Below are 15,927 nucleotides of genomic sequence, written 5' to 3'. Positions count from 1 at the left end.
GTGCCCCCACCCCTCCACTCCCGCTGGCCCTGCCCCCGATCAGCCCCCACCCCCACCCCGATCGGGGCAGGCCGCTGGACCCCACTCATGAATTCCTGCTCTGGGCCTCTGTAAAATAATGATAATAAAACATATCCTCAGGTGAGGATTAAAACAACAAAAAGTCCATTAATGGTTGTAAATGCTTTTGATGACCTAATGATTTTGAGGACTACGGCTCAAGTATTTTGGAAGATGCCCCTCTATTGCAATTCGTCTACACTGGATTTTGGGAGAAAGATCACAAAAGTAAAGTGATAATATCAAGGTCACTTATTATCAATGTAACATGACTGTTGATTGATCTTGGTCATGTGGCAGAAGTAATGTTTCTCAGGTTTCTCCAATGTCAGATTACTCTTTCCCACCCTTTGGAGATCACTGTGCACAGCCTACTGGTAAGTAATGGGGAGTGATGCTCTTCTTTGGCTTTTTCATTTTAACTGATTGCCTTGGGGATCCCTATAAGTATGTACTGTGGTATTGTGGTTACTTCAGACTCACATCTTCACTACCACCACCACCCCCACACACATCACACACACTACTCTTTTGCATAAAATAATGCATATGTGATTGCCCTATAATATAAGGGACTTTGTTAGGATTTGAATATAAGTTATTTTTTGCTGAGGGATAATGTGGGAGAAAAAACACATTGCATAATAGGACATTAAGGAAAAGAGTGCTAGTTTGCCCTCTAATACCATTCTCTCATTCCTGGTAACAGTCCTGGGTGCCCAGCTAGTATGTCTCAGTGGTTGAGTGTCAACCTATAAGCCAGAATATCAGTTTGATTCCCAGTCAGGACACATGCCCAGGCTGTTGGCTCAATGCCATTCCCAGTAGGGACCCTACAGAAAGCAGCCCATCGATGATTCTCATTGATGTTTCTCTATCTCCCTCTCCTCTCTAAAATCAATAAAAATATGTATATTTTAAAGCCCTGGACAATTTCCCAGTATTTTACTTGGAAATTATGTTTTTGTTCCTATATCGTGGCAAGAGGTGGCCATGTGACGAAGTTCTGGCCAACAAGATACAAAGGAAAGTGCATAATTTCTGGGAAAGCTCCTTGGAAGGGAAGGAGGTGAGAGCTCTTTCTGCCTTTCTGTGCTTCCTTTTTTACCTGCTGCCCAGATGGTATACATATGGATGACTGGAACTCCAGAAGCTATCTTGGACTCTGAGATGACCTTAAAGATAGAACCCATGCCCACTTTCTCACATGAGAAAAATAAAGGACCTTGCTCATGATAACTTCAGGGTATTGTTGAAGCCCTCAACTACATCTGGACTTCTTGACAGAGAAATAAACTACTTTATTTAAACTGCTGTTGTTGGGTGGATCTCTATTATTGACAGTGGAATGCAGTTCTAACTGACAAAGGCATAGAGGATACATAAAGAGTTGGGGACTGTTTTTGGTGCTTGGGGTCTCCAAAGGTCTTAGTCAGGACTTGCTTCTTCTAGGAAGCAAACGCTAAATAAGGAGTCACTGAGTCCTTTAGCACACAGGTGTCATGTTCAAATGGACTTGAAAGCCTTTTTTTTTTTTTTTTTATTGACTTTTTACAGAGAGGAAGGGAGAGAGAGAGTCAGAAACATCGATGAGAGAGAAACATCGATCAGCTGCCTCCTGCACATCTCCCACTGGGGATATGCCCGCAACCCAGGTACATGCCCTTGACAGGAATCGAACCTGGGACCCTTCAGTCCGCAGGCCGACGCTCTATCCACTGAGCCAAGCCGGTCTTGGCTGAAAGCCTTTCTTGAAGGTCTAGATCAGCAGTTCTCAACCCGTGGGTCGAGACCCCTTTGGGGGTCGAACGACCCTTTCACAGGGGTCGCCTAAGACCATCGGAACACATATAATTACATATTGTTTTTGTGATTAATCACTATGCTTTAATTATGTTCAATTTGTAACAATGAAAATACATCCTGCATATCAGATATTTACATTACGATTCATAACAGTAGCAACATTACAGTTATGAAGTAGCAATGAAAATAATTTTATGGTTGGGGGTCACCACATGAGGAACTGTATTAAAGGGTCGCGGCATTAGGAAGGTTGAGAACAACTGGTCTAGATGGTCTAGACTAGAAAAATGACAGGCCAGAAGCAAGGCAGTCAAAGGGAAGCCCTCGGAGGCACTTTTGTAAAGGAAAGCTTAGTAAAGACCCTGCTTGGTCAGACAAGGCACATTAAAGATAATTCTAGAGGATTAATGGGAATATTGGTAGTAATAGCAATGAGTTGCTAATTTCAAGGATGAGTTGACTACAGTTAGAAACGTTGATTTTCAAGTAATAATGGAATGCTAGGGAGGCAGAAGAGAGTATAGTCTTTATAGTCCATATTTTGCACATAATTTTTATGGAAGGCTGAAAAATGGCCACCCAAAAGATAACTTCATCCTAAGCCTTGGAACCTGTGAATGTTTCGCAAAACAAAAAAAGGAGAGAGGGTCCTTTATTTTTTTTTAATAACAGCTTTATTGAGATATAATTCACATACTATAAAAACCCACCATTTTAAAATGTACAGTTCAGTGGTTTTTATTATATTCAGAGATGTACAATCTAACAATTTCCACTATCCAATTTTAGGATCTTTCCATTTTCTTTCTTTCATTTTAAAAAGACATGCTCAACCCTAGCTGGTTTGGCTCAGTGAATAGAGCCTGGACCTGCGGATGGAAAGGTCTAAGGTAGCGGTTCTCAACCTGTGGGTCACGTCCCCTTTGGGGGTGGGGGTGTTGAACGACCCTTTCACAGGGGTCGCCTAAGACCATCGGAAAACACATATATAACTACATATTGTTTTGTGATTAATCACTATGCTTTAATTATGTTCAATTTGTAACAATGAAATTGGGGGTCACCACCACATGAGGAACTGTATTAAAGGGTCGCAGCATTAGGAAGGTTGAGACCACTGGTCTAAGGTTTATTTCTACCTCAGTTGCTGGCTCCTACCCAGCCTGGCCCTGGTCAGGGCTTGGGCGGGAGACAACCAACTCATGTGTTTCTCTCACATCGATATTTCTGTCTTTCCCTCTCTCCCCCACTCTCTCTAAACGTCAGTGGGAAAATATCCTCGGGTGAGGATTAAAAAAACCAACTGAGGTGGGTAACCTGGTCAGAAGGTCAAATCTTCAAAGTGTATGCAAGCTGCTCCTCCCTGAGGGTCCGGACTGAATGTTCTTGAGCATCTCCAGGAAGGCCTGCGGGGATGGTGCCTCCACATTCTGGAAGGTGTTCTGAACTCTGCCGAACAGGATGAAGTAATTCACCTGCAGCGAGATGAACCCGAAGTGGTTCTCATCGAACAGGATGAAGACTCCAGGGAAGCGCCTGGTGTAGGCGAAGCCATGTAAGGCAACGGTGTAAGTATGAGTGTCCACGCCATAGAAACACACCCTGCAGGTTCGGGGGTAGCTCTGGTCTCTTGAGAGCACGCCCACAGGCAGAACAAAGGGAACAGGCTGCTCCTCCGAAGCTGCAGCCCCGGACACTCTGACGCTGGGCTGGGCAGGGCTCTGCCAGCCATGGCCCTCGCTTTCCTCAGTCCTGTCTTCTTGCTGTTGCTGCTTCCGGATCACCTGCTCGTCAATCTCCTGGACCACGCGGGAGAGCTCGTTGAAATTGCGGAAGATCTCGCCATCTGGCAGCTTTATGCGGCGCATGAGGTGGATCTCTAAACTCGGGTTGGAGTCTCCCGTGACCTTCGTGACCCTGGCATACTTCCCATGGAAGCTGAGCATGGCGATTGATAGGTCATAGGCATTGCATTTGCATTGGAAGAGGCCTGGCCTGATGAGGTCATCCAGGTGACTCGGCGGGAGGTAGAGGCGGCGGTAGGTCAGGCAGTCATACTGCTGTCTGTCCTCCTGCACCAGCACCCGCCCCCATTCGTCCCTAAGCCGCGTTGGTGAATCCTTTAGGTGGTCTGTCTTGTTGCACTGGGTGGTGAACCTGTCCTCCTGAATCTGCACGTGGCGGCGGTGGGGCCTGCTGTGGCGGCCTTCCATGCACTCCACCGCGGCTGACTTCCTTTCTGTCAGGCGAATTCTGAACGCGGGTTTGAATTGCATTGGGCCAACCACATGGGTGTTAAAGCAAGGCCCGAACGTCCAACCAGTAATGCCTAAGCCGTCCACCACGACACTCAGCAGTGTTCTATAGCCCTCAGTATCTAGCTGCCACAATCCCAAAATGTGTCTGTACGGGTGGAGCAGCTTCCAATAGACTTCTCGATAAGACATACCGATCGCCTCCAGGTTCTGCAAGTTTTCACAAAGGTCAAATTCCTCGCGGCAGCGCCGTCTCCAGATGCTGTCGGTGTGCAGGATGTGGTAGAATTTGGTGCAGGCCAGGGCCAGGCTGGGCAGATCGGTGCTGGGGAGCAAGGCGAAGATCTCCACCAGCATCTCCACCGGCAGATCCTGCAGTGAGCAGTGCGGGGGCGGCAAGGGACTCACGATTCCTCCACTCCCCGCACAGCACCCCGCTGCCTTGTCAGCCTCAACGTGCTTTTCTGCCGGGGCCGGGGCCGGCTTGCAGTAGGCTGCTGACATCTCAGCTGAGTGCTGGCGCTTCTGAGGACACCGCTTGCCATCGGCCACTGCCGTCTCAGCTGGGCCCTGGCGCTCCTGACTACACTGACATCCCCTCGGAGAGGTCCGGACACAGAGGCAAGCGCACTCCTCCATGGCTCCAGGAGTAACAGCCGCCGCCGCCTGGGCTGCGGTGCCTCAGCCTGGCTTTAAACCGGCTTGTCCCGCCCCGAGAGTCACGCCCCCCGGGGCCTAGCCACGCCCCCTCAGAGGAGCCAATTGTGGGGCGTTAGCGACACTTCCAAAAGAAACCCAGACCCAGTAACAGTCGCCTCCCTTTCCCAGTGCCCCTCCCTGTCCTCCCGCCCTAGCCCCAGGCAGTCACTAATCTGCATTCTTTTTTTTCCAACGTTCTCTTTTATTGTATGAAATTCTTTTGAAAAAGGATCCGTTTTCTCATTTATTGTTAAAACTATATCTTTCCTAAAGCCATAGCTAAGTATATTTCCTTTTTTAAAAAAAAATTTTTAAATGTATTTTATTGATTTTTTACAGAGAGGAAGGGAGAGAGACAGAGAGTTAGAAACATCGATGAGAGAGAAACATCGATCAGCTGCCTCCTGCACATCTCCCACTGGGGATGTGCCCGCAACCCAGGTACATGCCCTTGACCGGAATCGAACCTGGGACCCTTCAGTCCGCAGGCCGGTGCTCTATCCACTGAGCCAAACCGGTTTCGGCTCATTTTTTATACTTTAATCTCTGCAGGTAGCATACTGTTGACAGCCATGTATTATGATATAAAAGTTTTGAAAAATTGGGACAAATGTAATTTTGCTTAAAAAAAATTTGTGACATCTTTAAGCACAATGACTTTTAAGGATTTCGCAATTGAACAGTCTTCAAAGTCTTGCATGGCACAGAGGTTTCATGGTCGCCCGAGTTCTTTACAAGGTTCTCCAAGCTTCTCCTAGGGAAGCCACATGTTGCATCAGCCGTGGCTTCACAGCCACTGAAGGACTCGGAACTGAATCGATGACTTCGAGAGCCACCCTCAGGCCCTGCGTGTCGCATGGCCTCTTCGCTTCTCTTCCTTCACATACCTAGTATTCTCTTCATGGCAGACATCTCAGTCACACTATGCATTAAAAATGAGACAGTGTGTATTTTTTTTCCTTTTTTCAGAAAATGTTATAAATATGAACCTAATAGGCTTATGCTGACTTGTTTATAAAACAAAAGGGGCAGTTCGTTGGACAGCAGATTTGAGGAAGATAGAGTACAGTTGATATACTTCTTCCTATTCCCCTTGCTACGGACAGCGGAAACACCCTGGTACTCTACAGGGCTGGGCAACGGTAGGATTACAGTTGTTCATATGGAAAACAAGACATTAATTAATAAGCAATAATACAAGATTAAATTCTGTGTTTTTCGCACTTCCAACCATAAACCTACTTTTGCCTCGCCCTGTATATAAACAAATATAAGAAGTCTCTGTAAGGTGGAGAGGAGGAGGAATATTGGCTAGACAATTTGGACTTAAGTCCCCAAATGATGATTTTTGCCTCACATATTCCAAACAGGGACTGGAGAAGTGGACTACTCAGAAACACCAAGGGCGCAGGAAAAAATAAACAACCAAAGGCCGCTTTGCCAAAGGCATAGGAAACGGGCAATCTGCTAAGACAGAAGACTTTTACACCGTCACTATGCTGTTCCGGCCAAATACCCCGGAAAAGAACTGTGGCTGCATCCCACCCAGGCCAGCAAAGGCCGCGTGGAGAGCCTGTACTTCCCTCTCCCCTGATTGGAATGAGGTGTCCCAAGCACCCTCATCCCTTAACTCCCCTGCCCCAAGCCACGTTTGTGTCAGAAAAGGCTGAGTCAGGACCTGGAACTTTCATCCATGCCAGGTATTAAAGAGGTTCCCTACTGGTACTTCTGCAGTGTTAACAGAGACTAGTCTCTAATCTGCATTCTGTATGGATATGCCTCCAGGGATATGCCTATGGGAAGGGCGGGGGAGGGGGGACATTTCACATAAATGCAGGGGTTTTTTTTGATTAATTAAATCTTTATTGTTCAGATTATTACAGTTGTTCCTCTTTTTACCCCCCATAACTCCCCTCCACCCAGTTCCCACCCCACCCTGCGCCCTCACTCCCCACCCACTGTCCTCATCCATAGGTGCACGATTTTTGTCCAAGTCTCTTCCCGCATCTCCCTCACTCCTTTCCCCCCCAAGAATAGTCCACTCCCTTTCTATGCCCCTGATTCCATTATAATCACCAGTTCATTCTGTTCATCAGATTATTCACTGGATTTTCAGATTCACTTGTTGATAGATGTGTATTTGTTGTTCATAATTTGTATCTTTACCTTTTTCTTCTTCTTCCTCTTAAAGGATACCTTTCAGCATTTCATATAATACTGGTTTGGTGGTGATGAACTCCTTTAGCTTTTTCTTATCTGTGAAGCTTTTTATTTTATTTTATTTTATTTCATTTTATTTTATTTTATTGTTTTATTGCTTAAAGTATTACAAAGAGTATTACATATGTCTCCTTTTTTTTCCCTGCCCTTGACAATCCCCTGGCCTCCCCTACCCCCCAGTGTCTTATGTCCATTGGTTATGCTTATATGCATGCATACAAGTCCTTCAGTTGATCTCTTACCCCCCTACCTCCTGCCCCCCAAACCTCCCCAGCCTTCCCACTGCAGTTTGACAATCTGTTTGAGGCAGCTCTGCCTCTGTATCTATTATTGTTCATAAGTTTATAATGGTCTCTATTATCCATGAATGAGTGAGATCATGTGGTATTTTTCCTTCATTGACTGGCTTATTTCACTTAGCATAATGCTCTCCAGTTCCATCCAGGCCCTTGCAAATGGTAAGAGTTCCTTCTTTTTTACAGCAGCATAGTATTCCATCGTGTAGATGTACCACAGTTTTCTAATCCATTCATCTACTGATGGGCACTTAGGCTGTTTCCAGATCTTAGCTATGGTGAATTGTGCTGCTATGAACATAGGGGTGCATATATCCTTTCTGATTGGTGTTTCTGGTTTCTTGGGATATATTCCTAGATCACAGGGTCAAATGGGAGTTCCATTGTTAGTTTTTTGAGGAAACTCCATACTGTCTTCCATAGTGGCTGCACCAGTCTGCATTCCCACCAGCAGTGCACAAGTGTTCCTTTTTCTCCACATCCTCTCCAGCACTTGTCATTTGTTGATTTGTTGATGATAGCCAGTCTGACAGGTGTGAGATGGTACCTCATTGTTGTTTTGATTTGCATCTCTCGGATGATTAGTGACTTTGAGCATGTTTTCATATGTCTGTTGGCTTTCTGAATGTCCTCTTTTGAAAGGTGTCTATTTAGATCCTTTGCCCATTTTTTGATTGGATTGTTTATCTTCCTTTTGTTGAGTTGTCTGAGTTCCCTATAAATTTTGGAGATTAGGCCCTTATCAGATATGACATTGGCAAATATGTTTTCCCACACAGTGGGTTTTCTTGTTGTTTTGTTGATGGTTTCTTTTGCTGTGCAGAAGCTTTTTATTTTGATGTAGTACCATTTGTTCATTTTCTCTTTAGTTTCAAGTGCCCTAGGAGCTGTATCAGTGAAGAAATTGCTTCGGCATATGTCTGAGATTTTGTTGTCTTTGGATTCTTCTAGAATTTTTATGGTTTCCCATCATACATTTAAGTCCTTTATCCATTTTGAGTTTATTCTTGTGTATGGTGTAAGTTGGTGGTCTAGTTTCATTTTCTTACATGTATCTGTCCAATTTTCCCAACACCATTTATTGAAGAGGCTAGCTTGGCTCCATTGTATGTTCTTGCCTCCTTTGTCAAATATTAATTGATCATATTGGTTCGGGCCGATTTCTGGGCTCTCTATTCTATTCCATTGATCTATATGTCTGTTCTTGTGCCAGTACCAGGCAGTTTTGAGAACAGTGGCTTTGTAATACAGCTTGATATCTGGTATTGAGATCCCACCTACTTTGTTCTTTCTCAGGATCGCTGCAGCTATTCAGGGTCCTTTTTTATTCCAGATGAATTTTTGGAGCATTCGTTCTAGATCTGTGAAGTATGCCGTTGGTATTTTAATGGGAAATGCATTGAATTTATAGATTGCTTTGGGTAGTATGGACATTTTAATGATGTTGATTCTACCAATCCATGAACACGGTATATTCTTCCATCTGTTTATGTCTTCCTCTATCTCTTTTTTCAACGTCCTGTAGTTTTCTGAGTAGAGGTCTTTTAACTCTTTAGTTAAGTTTATTCCTAGGTAGCTTAATTTTTTTGGTGCGATGGTAAATGGGATTTTTTTTTTAATCTCTCTTTCTGAGAGTTCACTATTGGTGTATAGAAATGCCATAGATTTCTTGGGGTTAATTTTGTATCCTGCTACTTTGCCAAATTCATGTATTAAGTCTAGTAGTTTTTTGATGGAGTTGGGAAGCTCTTTATCGGACCTTCAATTCTGAATGATAGCTTTGCTGGATAAAGTAATCTTGGTTGTAGGTTCTTGGCATTCATCACTTTGAATATTTCTTGCCACTCCCTTCTGGCCTGCAAAGTTTCTGTTGAGAAATCAGCTGACAATTGTATGGGTACTCCCTTGTAGGTAAATGACTTTCTTTCTCTTGCTGCTTTTAAGATTCTCTCTTTGTCTTTTGCTCTTGGCATTTCAATTATGATGTGTCTTGGTGTGGTTCTCTTTGGATTCCTTTTGTTTGGGGTTCTCTGCACTTCCTGGACTTGTAAGTCTATTTCTTTCACCAGGTGGGGGAAGTTTTCTGTCATTATTTCTTCAAATAGGTTTTCAATATCTTGCTCTCTCTCATCTTCTGGTACCCCTATAATTCTGATGTTGATACGCTTGAAGCTGTCCCAGAGGCCCCTTACACTATCTTCGTATTTTTGGATTCTTTTTTCATTTTTCTTTTCCGGTTGGGTGTTTTTTGCTTCTTTGTATTTCAAATCTTTGACTTGATTCTTGCGATCCGCTAGTCTGCTGTTGGGAGTCTGTATAATATTCTTTATTTCAGTCAGTGTATGCTTAATTTCTAGTTGGTCCTTTATCACAACCTTGAGGGTCTCATTAGATTTCTTGTAGGTCTCATTAAGTTTATCAGCAGTTTCTAGAAAGTTCTTGAAAAACCTTAAAAGTGTGGTTTTGAACTCTATATCCAGTCGTTTGCTTCCCTCAACTTCTGTCATTTGTGTCCTGTTTCTTTGTCTCCACATTTTTTATGCTTCCCTGTGTTGATAAAGTGGTTTTCTGTGCTGAGTGTCCTCTAGGGCCCAGTGGTTCAGCCTCCCCTATTACCTGAGGAGGACACTTTTGGTGCACCCCCTTGTGGGCTTTGTGCACAGTCTTGTTGTAGTTAAGCCTTGATTGTTGTAGATATCACTGAGAGGAATTGACCTCCAGGCCAATTGGCTGTGAGAATCAGCTGTGTCTGCAGTGGGAGAACTTCTGTGCTGGAGACACCCCTCTGGGGCAAGACTTGCTTCAATGGGGCTTTGGTGCTCACTGAGTCTGCCCCCTGAGTGTGTCCTTTATGGTTCCACGGAGCTGCAAACTGGATGGTCCCACTCTGACCTCTGGGTACACTCAGGAGAGAGGGTCCTTTAGATGTAATTCAATTAAGGATCTTGATTATCCTGGATTATTTGTGTGGGCCCTAAATACAATCATGCATCCTAGGAAGGGGAGACAGAATGAAGTTTTAGAAGAGAAGGCAATGTGACCATCAGGTCAAAGAATGATGTCATGCAGCCACAAGCCAAGGAAATCTGACAGCCACTGGGATCTGGAAGAAGCGAGAACAGGTTCTTCCCTCGTTCCTCCGGAGGAGTGCAGCCCTGCCAACACTTTGATTTGGGCCTCGCGGTACCAATTTAGCCTCCAGTACTGAAGGAGTTACTTTCTGGAAGTAATGCTGCCGAGAAAGAACAACCCTCCCTTTGAGATGAGCCTTCCTCAGAAGATGAGGAGGAAGAAGGTTGTCTTGTGCAGCATCTTAATTTAATTCTTGAAAGACCCTAGGAGGTAAATTCTAGTATATTTTACAAAATAAGCTAAGGCTTGGATAGATTAGGCAATTTGCTCAATTTCACACATAAGTGGCAGAATCAGGACTTAACTAGGTCTGTGTGATAGAAATCCATGTTCTTAACCACCTTCCCTGAACAGACACTCATATACTATTAGCATTCAACATTCTGGTATGTGCCACTGGCAACCTCCTGCAAACATCTGTAACCCCACCTGAGGGTTTTCTCGTGGTTCATACTGGATGTGAAGGGAAGGTATCATCCCCAGGAATAGCCACCAGCCAGGTACGGATTGGAGTTGGTAAATGGTACCCAGCTCCTTAGCGTCATGGGAGGGGCAACTCTGAGGTGTGTTCAACATTTTTGTCTCCACGTTCTCCATTGTGGCTGAGTCCTAGGTCCCAGCACTATACCTGCCTGAACCTGCGCTCTACATTAGCGCCCTTCCTCTCCCTGTCCCTCTTCACTTCCCTGTTTGTACTTCTTGGCATCCCCTCCCAAATAACTCCTTGCTCTCACATCTTTTACTCAGGATCTACAATGGGGAGGACCCAACCAAAGATGCTTCCATTATAACGTAAAAGTAGGAAAATATGAAACATGCCCCAACAATGACTATACATTTTTTCAGGTTTCTCAGCTATTACTGAATGTCACAAACCAGCACTAATTTTATTGTGACAGCCTATTTTCACATTTCTTCAATTTCAAAGATTATCTGAATTATTTTATAGCAATCTTCAATTACGTTTTTATTCCGTTTTTAAGAGGAAAACTCTGGAAGCTTTAGGTTTAGGCTATGTACTAGTAATTTTAGTATGCAAAGGTTGGAAATAAAATCACTACATTTGAGCAATCAACCCTGCCAACATCCGAGCTCTGGCTGGGAGTCAGAGAACAACATTTAGCATGCAGTGAGAGGGCTCTTGGAATACTACCACCTTCAGAGCACGTGCCAAAGCAAAATGATTTAAATATCCAAAATATATTGAGACTAAAACATTTAATGGATCAAAGAATGCCAAACATGGGTACCCTGGACATGCAAACATTTGTTTGCTAAAAGTATTGATTTAAAAGACGATTGTGAAACTTCAACTGGTAAAGATTGGGGGTAAATGGGGCTCATTGCAGTAGATAATGTATTCATGAAATAATTTGGAAACTGATTATGTGTGATGAATCCTAATTATAGCTATTTATTGTGGTGAATATTTAGGAAAATCAAGGTCTTAAAAAAGAGACAAGCTTTTACTCTAATTATTTAGGAAGAAAAATAAGTTACCCCAATTTTATTTGGTGTAATTATCTTTTTCATTTGGTTTGCTTATTTCATATTTAGGACCACAGAATATGTCTCATGTCTTTTTTCTGTTTCTTCCTTAAATTTTTCTTAAGTCTCCTTCCCCACCCCACTAGGGAGAAAATGTAAATTGCCATCACTCAAATGAATTCCCTGGCTTCTTCTGAACCTTCACCTCACAGCTGTTGCATGAAATATAATCACTGAAATACTAGCTAAATGAAAATGTCTATCCAAAATGACAGTTTTTGAATAATCTTATGCCAAATAACCTTGTAGGAAAGAAAACAGAGATTACTACGTGTATTTTGTTTTATCTATCAATAGCTGATTTTGCCCTGCCAGGTAGCTCAGTTGGTTAAAGCATCGTCCTGATACCCCAAGGTTGTGGGTTCAATTCCAAGTCAGGGCACATACAAGAATAAACTCATGGCCCTAACTGGTTTTGCTCAGCGGTTAGAGTGTCGGCCTGCAGACTCAAGGGTCCCAGGTTCGATTCCGGTCAAGTGCATGTACCTTGGTTTCGGGCACATCCCCAGTGGGGAGTGTGCAGGAGGCAGCTGATCAATGTTTCTCTCTCATCAACGTTTCTCTCTCATGGATGTTTCTAACTCTCTATCCCTCTACCTTCCTCTCTGTAAAAAAAAAATCAATAAATATATTTTTTAAAAAGAATAAATTCATGAATGCATAAATAAGTGGAATAACAAATCAATGTTTCTCTCTCCTCTCTCTCAAAAATTAATTTTTAAAAAAAGTTTTACAAAAACAGCTGATCTGAAAATATATCAAAATGCTAATAGTGGTCAAGAAGAGGGGACAATGGATGAATTTCTATCTTTTTTTTTTTTCAAGTTGCTTTGGTAATGAAAATATGTTGAAAATATTTAAAAGTGGCTTTTAAGCTATAATTCTCATTTTAATTATGAAATCTGAAATATCTACGGACAAAAAAGGTGAGAACGTACTTTCTTGTATATAAAGTGAAAAATTATGTCTTATATTTTTATATTGTCCCTCAACTGTCTTTTGCAAGTGTTTTTCAAAACAAGTTGTTAAATGATGAACAGAGTGAATCCAGAGACATGAAAGCATGGAACAGAGTGCAGAATCTTGGAGGGAAGGTGGGGGAGGGTGGGTGGTGGGAGATAATCAACCAAAGACCTTGTATGCATATATGCATAACCCATGGACACAGACAATAGAGTGGGGAAGGCTTGTGGCGGGACAGGTAACTGGGCAGGCTGGAGGGGGTCAAAAATACTTGTCTAGGAATATATCCTAAGAAATCAGAAACACCAGTCATAGAGGATACATGCACCCCTATGTTCACAGAAGCACAATTTACAATAGCTAAGATTTGGAAACAGCCTAAGTGCCCATCAGCAGATGAGTGGATTAAAAAACTGGTACATCTTACACAATGGAATACTACACTGCTGTAAAAAATAAGGAACTCTTACCATTGCAACAGCATGGATGGACCTGGAGAGCATTATGCTAAGCGAAATAAGCCAGCCAGAGAAACATAAATATCACATGATCTCACTCATTTGTGGAATATAATGAACAACATAAACTGATGAACAAAAATAGATCCATAGACATAGAAGCATCAAACAGACTGTCCAACCTTAGAGGGAAGGCAGGGGGGTCGGGGATGGGAGGTAAGAGATCAACCAAAGGACTTGTATACATGCATTTAAGCATAACCCTGGACATAGTACTGGGGTGAGGGCATGTGCTGGGGGGTGGGAACGTCTGGGGAAATGTCAATGGGGGGAAAGGAAACATATGGGATACTTTAAACAATAAAGAATTTTTTTAAAATGTTGTTAAAACGTCTGAAAATCTATCTGATCAAAAAGGTATCTAACTGTTGGGTACCTGCATTACATAAACCTAGCATTGTATCATCTCCCTGGCTCTAAGCTATGACCCAGGAGAGAGAGAAACATGGAAATTGGAGGTAGCTTACAAATTACAAATTAACTTAATGAGAAATCCAAGCAAATTGGTCTATATTTTCCATTTATAACATGCACAATTAAAATGAGATAATAGGAGTTCAATTGCATTAAAAATGACGAGACACAACACTAATATGTTATTTTGGGGGTAATTTTAATTGTAGTTCTGAGGACAAGAACTAACTGCGTTGTCCTGTAATTTATACTTGCTGAATTTCTGTATACATGTGCATATTATTACTGAGGTCCTACTGTATGCAAGGCATTAGGAGAGATAAAAATAAGAATGAGGTATGGTCCCTGTCCCCCTAGAAATGTACAGTAAGTACAGTAAAATTACATGTCAATGCACCTAAATTGTCTCAGACCTCAGTGAAGAATTTAGGTTTGTCTTTATCATCGAAGGCACAGAAGGATGATAGCAATGATCACTGCAGGCTTTGCTGTGTGGTGGGCAAGAGGGCCTGTGGAGTCAGCCTCGCTTTCAATCTTGTTGAACATGTTCTCCACAAAAGATGCCTTTTGCCCAGCCGGCGTGGGTCAGTGGTTGAGCACCTGCCCATGACCAGGAGGCCATGGTTCGATTCCTGGTCAGGGCACATGCCTGGGTTGTGGGCTCAATTCCCAGTGTGGGGCATGCAGGAGGCAGCCAATCAATGATCCTCTCTCCTCACTATGTTTCTCTCTCCCTCTCCCTTCCTCTCTGAAATCATTCACACCAGTGAATGTTTTCCAATCCTGTGCACACTGTAGCCTGGCAAATGCTACATAAAAGTGCAGAGAATCAGCATATAAGTGAAGTGTACAGGTCACTAACAAAAGTGTCACCAGCTGTTGGTCAAATGCAGATTCACCCCCTTATCCCAGACCTACTGAATTCACCTCCCCTGGGAGCAGGGTGTGAGAATCTATACTTTACACAATTTCCACGCACATTATTTTAGAACTGTTGCTCTGGATTCCTCTGCTAAGACTGAAACACAATGAAGCATTGCATTATTTCACTCTGGTATCTCTTTCTTCTTGGGTGGGCCTATAGGCTTACTTGTATGGTGAGATTTCAGGTCAAAAAAGATACATTGACACCTTTTTTTTTTTTTTTTCCTTTTCAGATGTAGTGTTGACATGGCCATTTCTTATGGAAATAGAGTATGTACCAGTGAATGAACCAAACCAGATGACGCCATCATTTCTTTTTTTAAAATATATTTTATTGATTTTTTACAGAGAGGAAGGGAGAGGGATAGAGAGTTAGAAACATCGATGAGAGAGAAACATAGATCAGCTGCCTCCTGCACACTCCCCACTGAGGATGTGCCCGAAACCAAGGTACATGCCCTTGACTGGAATCAAACCTGGGACTCTTTAGTCCACAAGCTGATGCTCTATCCACTGAGCCAAACCGGTTAGGGCTGCCATAATTTCTTTTATGTGTATAAACATTTACTCCTTGAATAAATACTGACAAATCAGTTTTTCCTGATTCTGTAGTTCTATATAAACGGTCTTATGCTAGATACAGAAATAGGGAGGAGGGGAGGAGGTAGGGCATTTACCAACAATATTAACTTGCCTTTACAGTTATTATCAATAACATTTTTATTTTTCCCAAAGCAAAGACTAACAGGAATAGGAAATGACCTGGCCCTAACTTGACTTTGAGTTTGTTTGGTCTGAACTAGCTTTAGCAGGAACATTTGTTCACCTCGGGGGTAGCCATTAGAATTGTGGGAATTAGAATTTCACTAGTACTACATTCTCAAGTTCACCAAACTCTAGTTAAAAGTTTAAAGTGTCTTAGTTTGCTGTCTTTTTGGCTCATCTGTTTCCTGCTATCATGTTTTATAGAAGACTTTTTCACCGAGAGTAGAAAAAGGAAAAATCGTAACAGAAGGAAACTACAACAAAAAGCCTGTTCCCCTTCAGTGATACCAGTACTTAGAACTTTTGATTCAAAGTTCTTCATTTCCT

The 15,927-nt window shown here is 42.8% G+C and overlaps 1 protein-coding gene across 1 annotated transcript; it reads right to left on the bottom strand.

Moving 5' to 3' along the window:
• Window positions 1-3,203: 3,203 nt before the first annotated feature.
• On the bottom strand, window positions 3,204-4,760 carry LOC308533140 (F-box only protein 31-like; the record flags this gene model as incomplete). The annotated part of the gene is made up of 1 exon (XM_081110956.1): window positions 3,204-4,760. One exon carries the CDS (start codon window positions 4,758-4,760, stop codon window positions 3,204-3,206), a length of 1,557 nt encoding a protein of 518 aa, XP_080967082.1.
• Window positions 4,761-15,927: the final 11,167 nt, after the last annotated feature.

Source organism: Myotis nattereri, assembly GCF_964212035.1.
Source record: "Myotis nattereri genome assembly, chromosome: 17".
In the NCBI taxonomy this organism is placed as follows: Eukaryota; Metazoa; Chordata; class Mammalia; order Chiroptera; family Vespertilionidae; genus Myotis; species Myotis nattereri.
The sequence above is the reverse complement of the archived record's forward strand: the minus strand, read 5'-3'. Positions and strand labels throughout refer to the sequence as shown.